The sequence below is a fragment of the Mauremys reevesii genome, linkage group 27, assembly GCF_016161935.1.
Source record: "Mauremys reevesii isolate NIE-2019 linkage group 27, ASM1616193v1, whole genome shotgun sequence".
In the NCBI taxonomy this organism is placed as follows: Eukaryota; Metazoa; Chordata; order Testudines; family Geoemydidae; genus Mauremys; species Mauremys reevesii.
Window position 1 is genome coordinate 3,996,187 of NC_052649.1, and position 21,348 is coordinate 4,017,534.

Below are 21,348 nucleotides of genomic sequence, written 5' to 3' on the forward strand. Positions count from 1 at the left end.
CAAAGAAAATATTTTTTTAAGCTCAAACCAAAATGTTTCATTTCAATTTTGAGCTCTTTTCATTTTTTTTATTTTAAAATCAAATGGAAGGAAATTTCAAAACAAACAGTTGTTTTGAATTAAAAAATCAAAATGTTTTCAGAATTTTTGTAGTTTTTTTTCCAACTGAAACAATTTGGCAAAATCAATATACATTTGTGAAATGTTTGGGTCGATCTGAATCTGCATTTTTTTAATTGAAAAACGTTTCAGAAAAAAATATTTCACCCAGCTCTATTTAGTAGCCCAAGAGCCATTTTCAAAAGTGACTTAGAGCCAGATTTCTGAAGTATTTAGGTGCCTAAAAATGCAGATAGACACCAAGTGAGATTTTCAAATACACCTAAGCGGATTAGGTGCTGTTTGTGAAAATCTTGCTAGGCACTCATCTACATATTTAGACACCTAAATACCTTTGTAAATCTGCTCCTTAGGAGTCTACATCCTGTGACTTTGCCTCCTAAGTCACTTTTGAAAATTTTACCCTCTGTGTGCATAGTTATCTATTATTATTCTGCATATGGTGAAAAACATTAACATGTCACTTTTTAAACATAGAAATGCTCCTGCCACAAGAAATGTAAATAGACAAATGCAGGCAAACAATGCGGGGAAAGGAAAGCAACATACCAGGAAGTGATTGAGTGGTTATGCTAGCCATTCAGCTTGTCAGTTCCATTTTAAGACACAGCAAGAGAGATGGTAATTTCTTCACAGTTTTGTATAATATACATCCTCATGTTTAAAGCTACATGATCATCAGAATGTTTATTTCAGGGCTCATTTCTATTCTGTTTATGGTAGCTATGTTAGAGATGTACCCATATTTTACCTGCCATTTTTCACAATTTGGGCAAAATGTTGGGTATTGTTATTCCAAAAGCCACTGGGCATTGGATGTTAAAGGTTCAGAAACTGTTACAGAAATTAAATAAATCCTAATGTGCCTATGTAGAATTTGGAAAATAAATGAATAAATGCAGATTCTTACTGCTAATGCATTTTTTTCCATATTGTTTTCGAAGTACAGATCCCCTTTTTGTTGTACGTCTTTGCATCACTGTGGAGGTCCCAGCTGACACTGAGAACCTGCTCCAATTAAAGTCAACCAGAGCCTGTTTCTCCGTTACCCCGCAGCTTATATTGTCATGTACATCAATGCAAAGTGGGCTTAAATGCCACCAGATCAGAATGGCAGCATTGTACACTCACTTTGCATTGGTATGAACGATGACATGAGGTGCAGGTATGGCAGAATCAGACCCTGAAAGTCTGGTCAATGGGAGCAGGAATGAGTCCCAAATGAAATCAGTTGTTTTCACCAACCAGTTGTTGGGCTCCTCCATTATACTAACAGAGCTGGTTTCTCATTTGTTCCAAACAGCATAATTGAAGCAGAATGGTGCCTAGGCCTGGGACATTAGGAGCACTGTTGGCCCTGTCATAAATCACAGGTTGTCAAGGATTTTAATGGAAGCCCTCTGAGTGCTGTAAATTTGTGCAGTTTTGCCTGCATTCCTTCCCTCATTTCCATCACAATATCACTCCAGTGGGACTGCAGCCCTGCAGCATGTGCCAGGCAGCCTAGATTGGTAGGGCACAGGGGAAGAAGGAGGAAAAAAAAGAGAGAGAGAAGGGGCGGGGGATTCAGAACAGTTGGTATTGCAGAAGCATCTGCTGGGTGGCCAGTTATAGAGTCACCTGGTCCCATAGTGGGGGAAGGGCAATTCATCCAGGGGATTGGAGACCAGGGATAATGTAACCATGGAGGCTGCGGGAATAAAGACAGATGTGCTGCAGTTTACACTCCGCTCTCTCAGTCTGCAAAGCAGTAAATCTTAGGCAAACACAAGGCCTCCTCCTTAGCGATGGAGTTTCTGATCCGAGTTGGTTTGACAGAGTTACTGTATTTGTACTACACATCCTATCTCCTGCTGTTCATCAGAGGAGGCTTTTCTTTTCAAGTGGGATCCTTTTACTACGTTATCCCCCCATAGCCAACCCCAGCTATCGTCAGTGGAAATGTAGGGCCGTATCCTGGTCCCAGTGACAAAGTTACCCTTGGCCTCCATATGACCAGGATTTAGCCTTTTAGGGATCGTATTTTCACACAATTGCCACTCTGGTGTGGAGACTTCAAAATACAGTGAAATCCTTAGCAACGCAGACCCTAATCTGCAGAACCTGCTGTGAAACGCAGCTCATTCTTTGCCCTTTCCCTCTCAGGATCTCAAAACACATTACAAATATTGATGAATTAGGCCTCACAATTCTGCCTTTCCTCCCTCCTCCCCATGGACATAGAATATTATCCTCACTGAAGGACATAAATCCACACCGTGTAGAGGTCAAGCATAGGAGTTTATTACACACAGCGCTGGTGGAGTGTCACCTTGCTTATTAGGCTCAGAGACACTGTCAATCAATTGACCCTGGCTCCACGGAGCTCCTGGAAGTGGCAGCATGTCCCTGCGGCCCCTAGGCGCAGGGGTGGTCAAGGGGCTCCACATGCTGCCCTTGCTCCGAGCGCTGGCTCCACAGCTCCCATTGGCCGGGAACCGCAGCCAATGGGAGTTGCGGGGGTGGTGCCTGTAGGCACAGGCAACGCACAGATCCTCCTGGCCTCTCCGCCCAGGGACATGCTGGCCGCTTCCAGGAGCCACCTTAGCCCTGCTGTGCCGTGTACCAGGAGCTGCCTGATGTAAGCGCTGCCTGTCCAGAGCTCGCACCCCGAACCCCCTCCCGCACCCCAACCCTCTGCCCCAGCTCGGAACCCCCACACACACCCAAACTCCCTCCTGGAGCCCGCATCCCCTCCTGCTCCTCTCTCCTCACCCCAGCCCTGAACCCCCTCCTGCACCCCAAATCCCTCATACCCAGGGCCGGCTCCAGCTTTCTTGCCAAGTGGCGGGAAAAAAAAAAAAAGATAAAGCCCCGCTCGGCGGCACTTCGGCGGCAGCTCAGCCGCGCCGCTTACTTCTTCAGCGGCAGGTCCTTCGCTCCGGGAAGGACTGAGGGACCTGCCGCCGAAGACCTGGATGTGCCGCCCCTTTCCATTGGCCGCCCCAAGCACCTGCTTCCTTTGCTGGTGCCTCGAGCCAGCCCTGCTCCTACCCGGCGCCACTCCGGAGCCCACACCCCCTCCCATACCCCAACCCCCTGCCCCAGCCGGGTGAAAGTGAGTGAGGGTGGGGGGAGCTGGGGGGGGAGTAAGTGGAGGGTTGGGCCTCAGAAAGGGCAGGGGCGGGACAAGGGTGTTTGGTTTTGTGCCATTAGAAAGTTGGCAACCCTATCGCAGTGACACACGTGGTGCACTGACGTGTTTAGGGCAGTGTTGTCATGTGAGATGTTTGATGCAGTGATGTCACGGTGACACATTTAGCGCTGTGATGTGGCAGTGACATGTTTGGCCTGGTGATGTCACGGTGACACATTTAGTGCTGCTGATGTCATGGTGAAACGTTTAGTGCCGTGACGCCATGTCAGGCTAAGGCAGTGGTTTAGAAATGGGTGGTGGGAGGGATCCAGTCACGAGGGGTCTCGTTCCCTGTGTCTGGACCCCCTTCTCTCTAGGCAGAACCTCAGTTGCTGTCCCCCAAATCTCCTGAGAGGAGGAGGAGAGTATATTCAAATCAACCACTGCCTTCACAGCTCTGATTGGCTGCGGTCTGGAGGTTCAAAGCGAGACCCCGCCCCTGCGTCCACACCCGAGGTAGGGCGGTTGGTGGTGACAGTTTGTCTCGAGCTTTTTTTTTTTTTTTTTTTTGAGGGAGGCAGTGGGACAAGGGAGAGAAAGGGGAGTCGCCAAGAACCTCAACTGCGCATGGGCAGGACGGCACGCGCCCTCACACTCGGGAGCGGGAGGCCAGAGCGTCCTAACATTGCCGTGACAACCCTTTTCTCACCCAATCAGAAACCTGGCTGACGCTTGGACCAATGGGAGTGAAGTATGTAATGATCGAAAGGTCCGGGGGAGTGGAGAGGCGGGGCCGTCGGGATGTATTTCAACCAATAAGAAGGCGGGAGGCAGTAATCAGGGTAGGCGCGGGGAGGGTGCAGGTTGGTTGAGAGCGTTACGGGGTGAGGCGGAGAGTTGGGGAATAAAACGGGGAGTGAGGAGGAGAGGAAGGGAGCAGGGTCAGGTAAGAGCGGGGAACCCCCCATTATCCTCCAGTGCCCACAGACCCCCACCTCAGCGTCCCTCCGGCCCTAGCCCCAGTACAGAGCCCCCCTAGTCTCTTCAGTGCGCACAGCCCCCACCTCCGCAATCCTCTGCCCCATCCTTCCCAGGGCACAGCCCCCACCTCCAGTGCAGAGCTCCCTGCAGACCCCCCAGGGCAGGACTCCCCCCATTTCCCCCTGTGCAGAGTCCACCCCAGTGCACAGCCCCCACCTCAGCGTCCTTCCGGCCTTAGCCCCAGTGCACAGCAGCCCCCCCCCCCCATTCTCCCTGGTGCACACAGTCCCCCGGGCACAGCCCCCACCTCAGTGTCCCTCCATCCCTATTCCCATTGCAGAGCCCCACCCATTCTCCCCAGTGCACAGCCCCCACCTCAGCGTCCCTCCGGCCCTAGCCCCAGTGCAGGGCTCCCCCCACATTTCCCCCTGTGCAGATTCCTCTATATTTCCCCCTGTGCAGAGCCTACCCTGATGCAGAGCTCTCCCATTGCCCCCCAGTACTGGAGCAGGGTTGGAGGGACCACACAGGCCCATCCTGCTGCAAGAGTGAGGAGTGACAGGAAGCAATCCCTTACTTTTTCTTTTCCCTTCTTTTGGGAATAGTACGTCATTGCTTTCCCTTGGGTGCCAGATTTGAATTGTCCCCTTACCAATTCCTCTGACTGGTGACCTCTGGTGGACCGTGTTGTCAGGACAGGGGTGGAGGAAGGAGAGCAAAGGTTGTAATATGGTGGGCACTGCAGACAGTAGGGACATTATAAATATTCTACTAAACCTCCTTGTCTCCCCTAGAAAGGGTGGCGGTGTATGCAGCACAGTATCTGACTATGTCTGGCCTTTGCTCTATCCATTTGTTGTCTGGGACTGCTTGCTGAGGGCCACATAAGTGTTCAGAAATGGCGAAGGCCGATGTGTCTTTGTTCGTGAACGTCTTACTGGGTGTCACTTTTCTTTCCTTGAGCCCAGTGCCTGTTGTTTATACTCAGTCACCTCACTCACGCTCTCTGTCTCTAGTCCCACCTTCTTTACCCAACAATATTTCCCCTTCCCATTCTTCACACTCCTCTCCTGGGGAGATGTGCATATAGATATCAGACAGAGGGTAAACAAGGACATATATTGTACAATAATTTATCCATGTTGGGCAGTGACTGATAGTGAAATCTGTGTAGATAATACAAGATTACCTAGGGTGTTGGTGAAACACCCCCACTGTCTGATTACTCAGAAGTGAACTAAAAGCCATTTATAAACTACATTACTCATAATTAAATTTCTAAAAGTAAGTTTGCGAAGAATCTGTAGCTGCAGTTTAATCTACTCTCCACCAAGCAGGTGGTTCTTCTGCATGAGCAATGCAGAATAAAAAAATTGGGATACCAGGAGAAAATATGTAAATATGTGCCAATAATAATCATCCTGAATTATGTGTATATGTTCAGATACCGCAGAGATGAGTGTGGCATGTGGACTCTGTCAAAAGCCCACTGAAAGAAATAGAAGGGCTTCAATTGACTACAGTAGTCTTTGGATTGGAGTAAAAAAGGCCTGGATATAAAATGTTTGTAAAATAAAGACTATATGTTACAAATACAGTAACATTTTCTGACACATTTTAAATTCAGTGGCCCTGCATCCCTACTCCTTTTCACTTTGTGTCATCATTTGCACCTATGCAAAAGGTGTGAAATGAATGTATAATTCTACCAAATCATTCACTCACTGGTGGTAGCATCTTTCATCCACTTTGCGCAGATGTGAATGACTACACAATATTCAAAGCAGTGGAGAATCACGCTCAGTCTCTTCAATTATCTTCCAAGAGTTCAATGTTGTGTATTTGTCCTGCAAACATTGATGTCATCACGAGCCCTCAAAACAGAGTATGATTAGTAATGGTTTTAGAAATCTTTCCTTTACAACTTAAGCTGGAGGACCGAATTCAACCCCGTTGTAATACCAGGGACTTCAAGGCTGTCCTGCACTAGGGGTTTTGCCAGAATTTGCCAATTGTTAGTACTGGTTTAACTGCACCAGTGGTAGCTGTAGTAAAAGTGCTAGAGTTAGACATGACTTCTATGGCTATGTCTTATGACCCTGTTTGAGTCTTAAATACATGACATAAAAATACCAGTGGCCCCTGGTCTGCACTAATACTGCCATTTGTTATGCAATGGTGCTCAACCAGATGTAGTACCAGTGAGAATTTTTTGACAGAAAAGTGTGATGAAGACAAGGCTCAAGGGAATTACAGCAGGGATGAATTTGTCCCTGTAACACACAGAGCTAATGTCAACTGAAAAGAATTTACCATATATCAAATTTAATAATGTTTTTAATCTAAGGTGTTGCCAGTAACACAGAAATTGTATATAAATTCCTCACCTGTGTTACTGGCAACACTTTAGATTATAAAAATTAAAAGAATATTTACATCTAATTTATTCTTCACTGTTTGTTTACTTTTTGCATTTATTTTGCAGTCAATTTCATTTTTTTGGTTTATTTGTTCAGTAGCATATTGCTGCAATATCTGCATACTTTGCAGAGGAATATTTGTTTATTTTTTTGTTATGTTGTTTATATGAAAAGCCTGTTTCCATTGGAATTTTGGGGGGAATGATTGAATCTTAGTTTCTCTTTTGTGAAAGATTGCTAATTATTGAATTGTGGCTTTGCTTATGGGTCAGATCACGTGGTTAATCTTCCAGGATTGGGGCTTATACCATGCTTTGTTTTGCCAAAAAAGCTACTGCATTTATATGACCCCCCCCAAAAATAAAATAAAAATAAAAAATTCAAAAGGACTGTACTGATCTAGGATCAATAAGATACATTTTACACTTTCATTTGAAAAGCTCTATTTTTTTTAAATATGAGACAATACAAAAAAAGTATTCAGGGTTCTCTAACTTGACAGAAGCCATAATGATCTATAGTGGAAAGCCAGATCTAGCCGGTTATACTGAAACACACAAATGTATTGAAAATAATGGGCCTAATTCTGATCTCACTTACATGGGGGTGCCCATAAATAACACAGCATATTAGTGGGTTGGTGGTCCTTAATTTTGCATGACAGAATGTTTGTTGCAGTGTTACAAGGGGATGGGTGGGTTTTGGAAATCACCAAAATATGTATTACATAATTTATGGACAGCCCCCATCAGTTTATTCCAATGTAGCTCCATTGAATTCAGTGGAGTAACTCCTGATGTACATCAATGTGAGTTTAGAATCAGGCCCTCCATGTATATGTGAGGCATTGGCATATTTCATTCTTTCATCAGTTGGAATTTGTGTTTGTTATTTTGTCTGTCTGTGACTCCCTTACCCCAGAAACAACTACTAGATTAAAAACTGTAACATGCTATTTCTTCTCCATGCTGTGGCCAGAGCTGGGGAGAACCCAATGTTCATTCTGGGCACAGGAGCTAGAAATCCAGGTCAAATTTTGTAAAGAGATTAAGGTTAACATTTAAAGAGATGCTATCACATTAAAAGTGAAACATGTTTTTTTAACTATAGATTTGGTTGTGCTACTAATAGTATTTAGATGATTAAATCTGAGCACTTTAAAAATACATATAAATGTAATCATTCATATGCTGTCTGCACTTAATCCCTGTATTATAGGCAGGCTGGTAGTACAACATATTATTAAGGTTGCTCAACATTTCCCATTATAAGACTCTGTTCTCAGTTGCTTATAATTTTGCCAAACTTTAACCATTTAGGCTGAAATTTTCCATCCTGGGTATCTGCCTCAGGCTGAATTAAAAAAAAATAAAATTCAGCCAACACTGTACAGGCATTTCCAAGAATGAGGCTAATTAAAAAAATGTTGTTTTGCCCATGTTAAAAAATCCTGGCAATCTTTTCAAACATATCTGAAACCCACTGGCAAAGTGTTCCATTCCTCTTTAGCATTGGTTCACATAGAGGATGACAGTTTTTTGTTAGCTCGAATGGCAAATATCCGTGTGGTGATAATCCATATGGATGTCAATATGCTGCCACATGATGGAAATTGTTTTTTCAGTTTGTTTTTGTAAAAATCTCAAAAATTACATTAAAGGAACATTATTAAAGTTGCAAAGTCAAGTGCTCAAAGTTAGGCTGTGTCCTAATTCACCTCCCTTGTGTGTATGCATTACAATAAAGTCTTTAATTACAGGATCATATTCTATTTTTTCCACAGGTCCCCTGCTTCATTCAGTTCTTTGTATGTAATCATGGAAATAGCTTGGTCAATTTAGCTTTTTCTTTCTGATTGGTTTCACTTTCTGGTTCTCAAAAGTTAGCACAGTATTTACTACTCAGGTGGTAAATACTGCAAGGAAATTTTTAAGTGCAAACAAAAATTATGTTTTAAATAAAAAGAGTGAGAACATTTTTGTGAATATGAAGTTTTATAGAGTTTGTTTTCTGAAGTACTTGCTATTTATACTTTAAGAGAAAGGAATCCTTACCTCCTGGAGCATTCTATAAATTCAACCCCGTGCTGGAAGGGCAGGGTACAATCCGTAGATATATGAGAAACATTAACAATCTTGATATAGAAGTTAATCTCCCTTTACTTTGCCAAAGATTTCCGTTTGCAGCAGAACCTGATCTGTTAGACTAGGGTTTCACCTGTAGATTTGATAGATGCTGATTCATCTCATTGCTCTGATCATGTGTTAGCACTGAGCTGGCATTGAATTCTCAAGTCTAAGCAGGACTGAACCTTTAGGAAGAGAGAAAGAACAAGATGTTAAGGGAGCACTAACTCTAATGAGACAAAAGCTATTAATCCTTCCATTGTAGTTTCTTGCAGTAACACTAAAGACCCGCACCAAGACAGCTTCCTGATGTTCTATTAGCATAATACCACAGATAGCAGGAGTTTAGAAATATTCATCAGCATCAAAAAAAGCTATTTCCCTGTGCAGAGATGTCATTCAGATGGGACTCACTATTGATAAAAGCAGATACATATATAGGTACATACATATAGGTACAAATATTCTTTCTGATCCTGTCCGAATGGGGAGAAAGGCATGGAGGGTGGACTCATGAGGAGGGGATGAACATCTCTCTTCCTTAACTTGGGAATATGTGGGGAGTTATACATTACTCTGTTTTATCAGCTGTATTTGAGGAAGCAGCTGGATTCACAAAAAGGTTGATGGAACTGTTGCTCATTCCTGTACTCTGTTCATTTTTCTTCTGGTCTGTTGTGGATGTTTCCACAGGATGAAGGCATCAGCCATGCTGCAAAAATATGGATCCTTTGAAGAAGTGGAGCAGGAGACAGAAGAGTCAGATGAGAAAGATATAACTGAACTAAACTTTTTACCAAGAGAACTAGAAAGAGAAGATAATGCCTTGGACACCATAGACCAGGATACAGTGGGGTGTGAAGAGAAGAAAAGAAGAATTCAAGATCCTAACATATCCATGAAAAAGAAAAGAAAGAGAAAGAGGTTAGAAATAACTACTGACAGGGCTGTAAAAGTCCTGAAGAGGGCAGAATATGTTCCTAGTAGAGCTACTCAAAATAGAGGAGGATAATGGGGGGAAGAGATGTTGGAGAACAGGGTGTTCAGACTGATGCTATGCGGAAGGGGAGGAACACAGGATTTTTGTAGTGAGAGGGATAGGTAAGTGTTGTGTTGGAGTGGAGGGGAAATGAAGGTGTTCTGGTGTTCTGAAAAAGTGATGATTTTAAGTTTTGTAGGCTGTCAGCTACTTAACGTAGGGACTGCCTTTTCCTGAATGTATAGAAAGACCTAAGAGGTAATAGTTACTACCATAATAAATAATAGTAATAATAGTTATGCACTAGTGTTCATGGAAAGAACATAGTTCAGTGGAGCTCTCGTTCTGATGTGAAATGGATATGCTAGTAAGTGTTGCAGTGCAGAATAGCCCAGGAGAAGAAGAACGTGTACAATCTGTGAGCATAAATATTTTCTGTTAATCCCCATTCACCTTTTGATCACTTGGCCTTTGGCTCATGACTTTGGGGAATCCCATTCATAGGTTTCCTAAATAATGAATCTTGTTGAGTAACTGCCATATCTTTTTCTCACACTGTAACAGAAAGAGTGCTCTTCCTATAAACTTAGTCACATGGGTTCCATAACTACTGGTTTTCTGGTATTTTGGTATTCTAATATTATTTTATATTTTATCTTTACAGGCATTTCTGTAGTGCTCATCACTGAATTCTCTTTCTAGATGCTTAGTTATTTGGTTTGTCTCCAGCAAATAATTTTCTAAGTGACCACTGAGCAAAAAAACAGTGATCAATCCTGGTGAATAGCCTATTAGATGAACATTTAGATAGTGCTTTACATAAATTTATGGAAGCACAACTGTAAAGTTCCCAGGGCTTCCCAGTAAAGCGTAAACTGGTCCTTGTCTGTATGCCTCTGTCTTTCTGCTTTTTTTTATTTTTTTCCAGATGACCTGTGATAAGTCTGACCAACTGTAAGTATGAGAGTGGTGAGTATCTTTCTCATTTTTCCCAAATGTAGAAGGTAAGCCAAAGAATTGTGACCCAGTCGATTCATGTAAAGAGGGGTACATTTTAATTTGCTCTTAAGAAAAAGAACTCAGTTTAAAATGAAATTTATTTTGTCATGTGACTTGTTAACTGAATTTTAGTGCTTATGAACATGCCCAAATGAAAGCCTCATTTAAAAATCTCATGCAGTCTGGGCAAGCATAGTTCAAGATTCCCCTACTAGTGAAACTAATTCCTGACCCGCATTCCTGTTATTCCACACATTTGGCATCACATAGCTTTCCCAGGGTATCTCATTATTGACCCACAGGATCCCCTGGTATTTTATTACTTGCCCTCCCCAAGCATAGTCAGCTAATGATGCTCAATTGTCTAAAGGGACTAGCTTGTGATCATCAAATATGTTTCCCTCATCATGACTGAAGTTAGGCAAGAATTCATATCCATGAACGTTTGCCAGTGCAAGATTTGAATTCTTGTAATGGATTTGGAACATGGGGAACCAGTTCAAATGGCTCCATTCCACATAAAATGAATCATTTAATTTTTTTATTTCAAGAAGTTCTGCTTTACACCATTAGAAAGACCAATGCAACAACAATGCAAGCTTACTCCATCTCGCAATTTTTGCTAGCTAGTGTGAAGTTTCTAGCAGGACACTGGAGAGGTCAACTTGTTTAATAGTCACCAGTGACTGTCCAACAAAATGGATGATTTTTGGGCAGCATATCCATAGAGATTAGAGGACTGGAAGTTGCCACTCAAAGTGGAATAGGGGTCTATAGATGGCTGAGTTGAGTAGCATAACTGAACCATGATTCTATATCTCCTTCTGAGTCCAAACAGAATTTTCTAAAGTCTAAATTTCTAGTATGATTGAAACTGTTTCTTTTCTTACGATGCAGTGCGTCGGGCTGCTCAGCAGTGTGGCTTACGGGAAGCAGGGGAGAATGATGAGTGGAACCTCTATTGGACAGACTATTCAGTCTCACTGGATCGGGTAATGGAAATGAAAAGTTACCAGGTACTCATCTCTGTGAGGTGGAGAGGATATTAAATTATTACTTTTTTCCCCAGTGCAAATGACCTAGAGACCAGGAAGATGCTTATTATTATGCCTTTTCTCTGGACTTCTTTCCAGAAAATCAACCACTTCCCTGGGATGAGTGAAATCTGTAGGAAGGATTTGCTGGCCAGGAACATGAGCAGGATGCTGAAGCTCTTTCCAAAAGAATTTAACTTCTTTCCCAGGACCTGGTGTCTTCCTGCTGAGTGAGTCTTCCTTAGAACGTTCATTGGCGATGCAAACCCCTTGGCAGTGAATGGAATAAAATTCCTTTTATTTTTCTGGATGAAGTCCATTGCTGTATTACTCAATGGGATGAGGTATCTTCCCTTGTTGGAAGAGGGGATGATTTCTACATCATATTAAAAGTCTCTCTTCTCTAAAAATCTAAAAAGGGATCATTCCCATAAGACTGTGTGATTCACTCCAAATTTGCATTTACTGGAAATAAAGATTTACTGAGAGCTAGAGCACAGGTTGTATTCCAGGCCTTGGAGGGACAGATTTTTTATTTTGTGATCACTGGTTCTGTAGACATTTGCATTTGTCTGCCAAAACATTTCTAGCATTGGTAAGCTGTGAGACATCAAACCTCAGAATCATGTAATTCTGATCTATCTTTCTTTCTTGCCTTCCTTCTTTCTTTCCCTATAGCTACGGAGATTTGCAGACCTATAGCAGATCAAGGAAACATAAGACATACATCTGTAAGCCCGACTCCGGCTGTCAGGGGAGAGGCATCTTCATCACCAGATCTGTGAAAGACATAAAACCTGGAGAGGATATGATCTGCCAGCTCTACATCTCAAGGGTAATCTCCCTATTCCACATACCAAGACTACTGTTCTGTCATTAAGCCAGAGTTTAATTCAGCTCAGCCTTGCTTGCCTGTGATCAGCTGGTCATAAACAGCAGTCACTGCCTTTTGAATACATGCCCATTGAAATAATCCCTCTTTTGTGTGCCATGGGGTTCCTAAATCATTTTTGAATAAGCTTTTTATATAAACTAATTCACCTTTGCTGGGTGAACCTAACTGGATGAGAGCAATCTCCTTGCTGTAGAGTGAGTTAGCTCTCAAAGATACACAATATTTTTGTAGGCCCAACTGGAGGAGAGAGTGAAGGGATTGTTTGTACCCAGCCACACAAATCTATCTTACTCAAGAATCTTTTGGTTGACATCTTGGCATTACCTTCTCTTCATAGCGAACATCCACATTCAAGCCTCCAGGATCTCCTGTGTCTTTGGGACACCTATAATCAGGGCCGGCTCCAGGCACCAGCGAAGGAAGCAGGTTCTTGGGGCGGCCAATGGAAAGGGGCGGCACGTCCAGGTCTTTGGCGGCAATTCAGCGGCGGTTCCCTCAGTCCCTCTCTTCCTCTTTGAGCTGCCGCCAAAGAGGAAGAGAGGGTGCGAAGGACCCGCCACCGAATTGCCGCCGAAGTGCCGCCGATCGGCTTTATCTTTTCTTTCTTTTTTTTTTCCCCGCTTCGCTGCTTGGGGTGGCAAAAAAGCTGGAGCCAGCGCTGCCTATAATGTTAATACCAGAACCTACGTTTTTACTCTGGTTTGTTCTTTCATTTTAAATATGTTTCATTATTATTCTTTATTACTGATTTTTAAGAGAGATAAAGCATGGTCTGGGGAGCTGGGATTCAGAACTGCTGGGTTTTATATCTGCTCTTGCACTGACTCACTGTGTGGCTTTCAGCAAAACACTGTTCCAGGTCTGTTTCCTCACCTTTAAAATTGGGGGGAAGCCTATCTACCTCATAGGGGCTATGTGATGATTAATGAGTTTGTTCAATGCTCAGAACATGTAAAGAACTCTATGATGGATTAGTTTCATTATTATTATAGTGTTGCGGCTGTCCTCAGTACCATAGAATACATTATTGTTCTTATCTTCCCTAATTTCCCAATATTTGAATAACTATAGGAAACATCATTTATAAGAGGAAGGTACTGTAGCAAGAATTGATTATATCCAGGATACTGGGTTACATGTAAATTGTTTGCATTATAGTAGAACTCAGGACCACAAACAGAATTAGGGCCCATTCTACTGGATGCTATATAACCATATTAAGAACACCTAGATCTATTAAAAGCAGCAAAGAGTCCTGTGGCACCTTATAGACTAACAGATGTATTGGAGCATGAGCTTTCATGGGTGAATACCCACTTCGTCGGATGCATGATCTATTAAGTGTCCATGACTAGTTCTAATCATGTGATCTTATTAAAATGATGATGCTCTGCGTAAGGTTTGCAATTACCCTTATTTGGATGGAATGTCTTAACCTAGATAGTTTCCCAATTTCTAAAATGGAGATAGATAAGGAAGTGTTATCTCCCAAAGGAGGCTGTAAGGCTTAATTACTGAATATCTGCCCAGCACTTTGAAGTGCTAAGTATTGTTATAAGGTTTGCATGTCTTGGTTTTGTTTTTTCAGCTTGTAGGTGTGACTGTATAGCTATTTTCATCACCTCAGCCTTGAGTTAATGAGTTACTAATGTTCCTCTTGTACTTCAAACAAACTATAAGCAACTCATGTTCGTCTTCTCTTTCCCAGCCTTTTATTATTGATCGTTTTAAGTTTGATCTGAGGATTTACGTGCTGGTGACATCATGTGACCCTCTGAGGATATTTGTCTATAATGAGGGCCTTGCACGTTTTGCTACATCAGCCTACTCTGATCCCTCACACAGTAATCTGGTGAGTAAAGAACCCTGTTAGCATAAATTAACACCATTCAAATTCATAACAACAGGAACTAGCTGTTGAAATGTAGTGGCACAGAGAAACAATAATGCTTTGGACTGCTACAATACCTTTAATCTGAGGATCTGCATGCCCTTCACAAACAATAATAATTAAGCATCACTTCATCAAAGTGACATGGGTAAGGTTATAGATGAATCATCTCAACCACCACTGAAATGCAGCCACCTCTGTGGTAGAACATAGCTAGAGTTTAACAGCACACAGTAACACTACATAATAGTTTCTGGGCAGTTGGGGCTGATCCTGCAAACAATTACATACCACAATGACTTTACTCATGTGAGCGGTCCTATTTAAATGACCTTAAGACTGTGTTGGGCTCATTAGAGTGATGAGATAAGTACTGATATTAAATGTCTTGCACTTAAGATTTTTTCTGCATTAAGTAGTGTGACCAGGTATCATGTACAGGGAGAGTGAAGGCAGATGTCTCTCTCACCCTATAACCCACTCGTTTATTTGCAGGATGATATCTGCATGCACCTGACTAATTATTCCATTAACAAGCACAGTACTAATTTTGTCCGAGATGAAGATTCTGGAAGTAAGAGGTAAGAGGGCGAGAACATTAATCACAGCCAAGTGATGCATATGAAGATTAATGAGAACAAACTAGCATTTCCACACTTTTTTCATATATGTTTAGGAAATATTTCCTTTCCGTGCAGCCAGTGAACAGTGTATTTTGTGTCATTAGTTATATAAAATCATTTAAAGAAGGTAAGATGAGTAACAGTGAGAGGCCAGAAGCAGGAGAGAAAAAAGTGAACTATCCTTCAAATTGAAAATACCAATGCATTTGTTGTAACTGGTGCTTCTGGATTACATCACTCTGTTTATTGTCCTTGGTGGTTACGTTGGGCTATCTAATGTAGATAAATCTATATATAATGATCAGTAAGGGTTTTTTTCCTCTTGCCCACATTCTTCTCCCAGTCTTCCTCTACTTTTCTTTTCTTCTAAACCATGTTTCTAGCTATTTCTACATAGTTCCCTGTCCATTGCACTAGGACTTCAGTGGTATCAGTTTCTTCTTAGCAGTATTGCTCTTTGCCAATAGCAGCAGGAACTCCAGCAGTGCCAGTGTTTCTTCTGCAGTGCTCTGTTGGTGCCAGAAAGGCTCCAGTAGAATGAATTGACTTGGAGCAATGCCTTGGTCACTGTCCAATAGTGTATGTCTTCTTTCCATTTCCTATCCTAAAGCCTTGTCTACTCATGAAAGTTGTACTGCTCTAACTATACCAATATAGTTAAAGCAGTACAGCCCCCCTCATATGGACGCAGTTATATTGGTATAGAGATGCTTTATGCTGGTATAGCTATTCACATACATGAAGGGGAATAATTATACTAGTATAAGGCACCTTTGTACCAGTATAACTGTGTCCACAGTAGGGCTTATATTAGTATAACTATATCATTAACCCCCCCCCAACTGACGTAGCTATACTAATACAATTTTCAAGCATAGAACTGTCCTAAAAGCAAGAGGTTAATTAGAACAGTGGTTCTTCTTTTTCATACAGGGAATCCTTTCCCGTATATCTGGGATCCTCTCTCTATTAGCAATATGGTAAAGGCAGGCAGGACACACTTTACTGACATTCATAGTATGCTTGGTTGAGAACCTACGTATTAGTGTGTCTCCCATCCTCAGTGTCTGAGAAGCTCTTACATTGATCTATGCAAGAGTTTGACTAACAATTTGTTCTGTTAATCCTTATTTTATTTCTGCGGGTATGTGGATCTCCATGAGGCCCAAATTTCTATGCTTAACTTAAGCAGCATGGAAACATACTGAAAAATGCTTACTGTGAACTGATTTGCCGTTAATATGGGCTACTAACTTACTATTTTTCTTCGTAGGAAGCTCTCCACCTTTAATAAGTACATGCAGAAACATGGCTATGATACCGACCAGATGTGGCTGGATATAGAAGATGTTATTATTAAAACCCTGATATCAGCACATCCTATTATCAAACATAACTATCACACTTGCTTCCCCAACCACACTGTGGGTAGCGCTTGCTTTGAAATATTAGGATTTGATGTTCTGTTGGATCACAAACTCAAACCTTGGTTGCTTGAGGTAAGAACCACAGCAAAAGTCTCTTAGATCTCATAACATATCCATACCATGAACTGGTATCTTTTTTCACCCTTCCCTGACTGTGGGGCCAAATTCAGCCAAATGAGTTGCTATCACCAGCCTCTTCCTTAACACCAGTTTTTGCCTTTTTTGTTTCTCTAGATCTCCTAACAAAAGTCCATCCTGTAGCATCTCCTACATTATTCCATCAGCTTTCTAAGCTGATGTGTGACCAGCAGAGGGGGTGAGACTACAGATAAGCTAATAACAGTAATTCCCACAGACAGTCACATTGATCTGTAGCTTTGAAATTTAAATCTGTTCCTGCATGTGGGAATCCTAGCTCGTGGGGAAAGCCTTACCCTTCAGTTCTTTGAACAAAGGAATCTTCCAGGGTTATCTATTAACCTCAATGGGAGCTGCACCTGCTAATACCAGAGCCTGAATTTGGTCCTCACAGCATATCAAATTAATATAAGTTACTGATCTTGCACTGAATACTAAATTGGTTAAGCTACATCACTTTGCCACTTGCACCTGTTTTCTACAAAATCTATCCCACCCATTATGTCACTTCTGAATTTGGCCCATGGAATCCTACTATACACCTGTATCATACATTGAAGTCTGGCAAGGATCCTTGTCAACGCTAGATTCTGACTGGAATCCCCAATAATCTAGATTTCAGACTTGTTTAATGTCCTGAGTTATAATTTCCATTGGATCTCAACTGCAGCAAATAGATGACATTCTTGTTGTTGTTTCAGGTGAATCACTCTCCAAGCTTCACCACTGACTCCTGGTTAGACAAAGAAGTAAAGGACCAGCTGCTGTATGACACTTTGGTTCTGATAAATTTAGGGGCCTGTGACAAGAGAAAAATCCTAGAAGAAGAGAAACAGCGAGGAAAGGAGAGACTCCTGAAGCAATGCCGTTCTCGAGAGACCAGGTGTGTTCTCATACAGCTTCATCTAATTTCCTCAGATTATGTGAGCCATAATTTTCAAGTGACCTGCAAAGTATGTTTTTTAATTAGTTTATGTCCTTTTTTTTTCCACTTCTTTATGGTGTATACAGATGGCCTGCACAGATATTTTTAAAGGTTTTTTCTTTCCTGGTTTTTTAACCTTAAAAATACCAGGAATGTAAAGTCTGGTCTTTCCTGGCTTTGTTGGTGTGCAACTGGGATTTGTAAGGGCTGTTTATTATAAGCTCTTCACAACTGAATTGAAAAAGTGAGGGTGCTGAATGTTTAACAAAGTCTTCCTTTATTCAAAATGTTAATTAACATTTCATTGAACAATTCATTTAAAGTAACAAAAATAACCTGACCGAAAATTCCTTCCCCTCTTGATAGCTCATCTTTCACTTTCTTGGCTGTTGTGATGGCATCATTTCACTAGTTCTTTAGTCATCATAGAGTCTTCCAGCTTAGACAGTTCCCCTATTTTTAATATAAAAAACAAGCAAAAAATAAAATAAAATTTCAGGCCCTCGTTAACAACCATAGGGAAACCAGAAAGACAAGCTCATTTTTTTTCCTTTGCAGATAATCTTTAAATTTATGTTATAAGTTATGTAGGAAGGTAAATGAGAACTGTTCTACATTTCACCAAAACTAAGACGACAGGGTTAGGGATGCAATTACAGTGTGAAATGAAAATAACTCCTGCTCTGGAGATTTCTCCGAGGGCTTTGCTACACTTAAAATGCTGCAACTGCGCTGCTGTAGTGCGTCAGTGAAGATGAAGGGAAGGCTTCTCCTGTCGGCATAGGTACTCCACCTCTCGGAGAGGTGGTAGCTATGGGCTTGTCTACATTACCTGCTGGATCAATGGGCAGCGATTGATCCAGCGGGGGTCGATTTATCACATCTAGTCTAGACGCGATAAATCAACCGCTGAGCGTTCTCCCGTTGACTCCGGTACTCCACCAGGGCGAGAGGCGCAGGCGAAGTCGACGGGATAGCGTCAGTCATCGACTTATCACAGTGAAGACACCATGATAAGTAGATCTAAATACTCCCCCACCCAAGTGTAGACCAGGCCTATGTCAACGGGAGAAGTCCTCCCATCGACTGGGAGTCAGGTCAGTATAACTGCGTTGCTCGGAGATGTGAATAATGTAGTTATAGCAACATAAGTTCCTAGTACCAAGTCTGGATCCCACATGATTTGTTTATGGTTATACATGATTTTTTTTTTCAGGGCTGAGGAGTATAGGAACTGCCAGGCCACTTGGTTGAAACAAGCTGAGAAATATGAGGAGAAAAACATAGGTGGTTTTCGCAGAATTTACCCCAAATCTGATTTGGAGAAATATGATAAGTTTTTCCAGCACAACAATTCACTCTTTCAGGAGACTGCAGCTTCCAGGGCACGAGAAGAACATGCTAGGTAAGGAGGATTTCCAGCTCAGTTTTTATTAGGTAGGGTGGAGGATGCATTCTGAATTTGTGTTAAATAATAATATCCATCACTTACATGGCACTTTACATTAACTGATGGTTCTTTGAGATGGCCCTGTCAGATAGGTAAATGAGTATTATTAATCCTAATCTGACAGGTGGTGAAATGGACACACAAAGGTTAAGTGACTTGCTCACAAATCTATGTCAAAGCCAGGATTAGAATTCCAGAGTTCCTGAGTTCAGCACAGAGCTCAATACTCTGAATCATGTTGCCTCTAGATCTGACCAGACTTGTTCCATATAAGGCAGAATTTGTAGCCAAGATCCAGTCAGTGGGACTCGTATCATCAGAACTACTTTAGACTTGTCAGGACCCATTTGTATCTACAGGCAGCAGCTACAGGAGCTGCGAATGAAGCATGAGCAAAAAACAGCCCATTTGCGAGAGAAGAAGATAGAGCTGCTGGGGGAGTCTGGATCTGAGAAGATAAAGACTTTCAAACAGAAGTTAGTGAGCAGGGCAGCTACAGCACAAGGATTAAGACAGGTATGATTTAGGGGGAAGAGTCAGTTGATTTTTCACTAATTCTCCTGCTTCTTGGGGCATGGGGAATAGAAGCCTGAAGGTCAGAAATAGAACATCCACAAGAAAACTAATGAGCTGGGATAATAATGGTGATGGGCAAATTATATATAAAAAGACTCCACTGGTGTTCACAAACTTTCAATTTTCTCCACCCAAGCAGGTGAGGGACCCTAGGCTAACCATCTACAGTCTTTTCATATAGGCAGATATGTGCATCCTATAGGCAAATATCGTCACCTAGATCTGGTTGTCACCTTTTGTCAGACATCAGAAGTGTTTTCTAAAAACACTGCTGAAGACAAGATAATTGGTGCTTAGTTCTCCCTTGTCTCTGAGTTCAGCCCGATACTGAGGTGGTTCACCATGGGTGTGGTTACAGCATCAATTAGTGCGGCCTGTGTGTTTCTCTAACTTTATTTCTGGCATAAAATCTCTAAGGACTTTATGCCAGTAGAGGATTGGTGCAGTTTCGCTCTGCTGTGCCATACCATCAAAATGTTTCCTCCTTCCCTCAGCAGTCCCCTTATACCAGATTGGTGAGGGGTCATGTGGCACTGGATATGCCTCCCCTTGGCTTATACAAGGGGAGAGTTCCCCTCCCCAAGGGGAATTCTTCACTGGCCATTTACAGCCAGAATATGGCCCTTTTATGCTGTTTGCGCCAGAGAAACTGGCCCTGGGTCTTCTGGCAACAGTGTTGCTTTTTATTCATATGAGATTTAATTAATATTTTTCCATTCTCAGCATTATCTTTGTTCAGTGTCAGGACCTAGCGCTCCTCTCCTGCTTCACAGTTTCTCAGGTGAAAAAGAAACAAAAAAAGAATTGGTTAACGGGGAATCAGGCATCCCACCAAAAGAGCACCCCAACACTCATGAGTATTCAAATGCACCTGAAAAACAAGTGGTACAGCACTGCAGCTCCATGCCAAACTTGACAGTGGAGAACTCAACTAGTGCCCCGGACCAGTACAACTCCAACCGTGACCTGAGGGACCGCACAGTACATGGTCATCACTCTGCAGCAGATATGGACATCAGATTAATAGTAAGTAGCAGAACACTTGTAAGTACGTATTTGTAGTAGTTTGCCTATATTTCTAACTCCAGTCCATTCAAACATCCATCTCAGACTGGAAATGACACTTACTGTGGGCCCCAGACCAGCCTACAAACTGTTGCCTACTTTGCTTCAGGCTCACTGAAGAGGTTAATGTGAGCATGTGCTCGACTCAATTACTATTAACAGGGGAGAAGGACTGCCAAAACAGAGAAAGAACAGATTGAAGAATATTTAGGTAAATTAGATAAATTCAAGTCATCCGATCCTGATGAAAATCATCATATGGTACTTAAGGAACAAGTTTAAGCAATATCAGAACTGTTAGCAATTATCTTTGAGAAATCACAGAGGATGGATGAGATCCCAGAGGACTGGAGCAGGGCAAACATAGCACCTACCTTTAAAAAGGGAACAAAGAGGACCCGGGGAATTATAGACTAGTCAGCCTAACTTTGATACCTGAAAGATACTGGAACAAATGATTGAACATTCAATTTGCAAGCACCTAGAGGATAATGGGGGTATAAGGAATAGAGTCAGCATGAATTTGTCAAGAACAAATCATGCCAAACCAACCTCATTTGCTTTGACAGAGTTACTGGCATAGT

General features: G+C 42.1%; 1 protein-coding gene across 5 annotated transcripts in view; it reads left to right on the plus strand.

Moving 5' to 3' along the window:
* Window positions 1-2,672: 2,672 nt before the first annotated feature.
* Window positions 2,673-21,348, plus strand: part of TTLL6 (tubulin tyrosine ligase like 6) — a 28,775-nt gene continuing 10,099 nt past the window's right edge. For 2 of the 5 annotated variants that reach the window (XR_005591669.1, XR_005591670.1), the window contains exons 1-11: window positions 10,670-10,710; window positions 11,638-11,756; window positions 11,874-12,004; window positions 12,453-12,609; window positions 14,378-14,521; window positions 15,056-15,141; window positions 16,457-16,682; window positions 17,450-17,631; window positions 18,890-19,078; window positions 19,483-19,639; window positions 20,423-20,725. Coding sequence is in view for 3 of the 5 variants with exons in the window: in XM_039517043.1 (XP_039372977.1) it covers window positions 2,679-2,740; window positions 9,456-9,686; window positions 10,673-10,710; window positions 11,638-11,756; window positions 11,874-12,004; window positions 12,453-12,609; window positions 14,378-14,521; window positions 15,056-15,141; window positions 16,457-16,682; window positions 17,450-17,631; window positions 18,890-19,078; window positions 19,483-19,639; window positions 20,423-20,725 (2,025 nt within the window). In the remaining 2 variants the exon portion in view is untranslated. Of the gene's footprint in view, window positions 2,741-4,080; window positions 4,182-9,455; window positions 9,687-10,669; window positions 10,711-11,637; window positions 11,757-11,873; window positions 12,005-12,452; window positions 12,610-14,377; window positions 14,522-15,055; window positions 15,142-16,456; window positions 16,683-17,449; window positions 17,632-18,889; window positions 19,079-19,482; window positions 19,640-20,422; window positions 20,726-21,348 lie in introns of those variants that run through there. The other 3 variants (XM_039517043.1, XM_039517044.1, XM_039517045.1) reach the window with 3 other exon arrangements.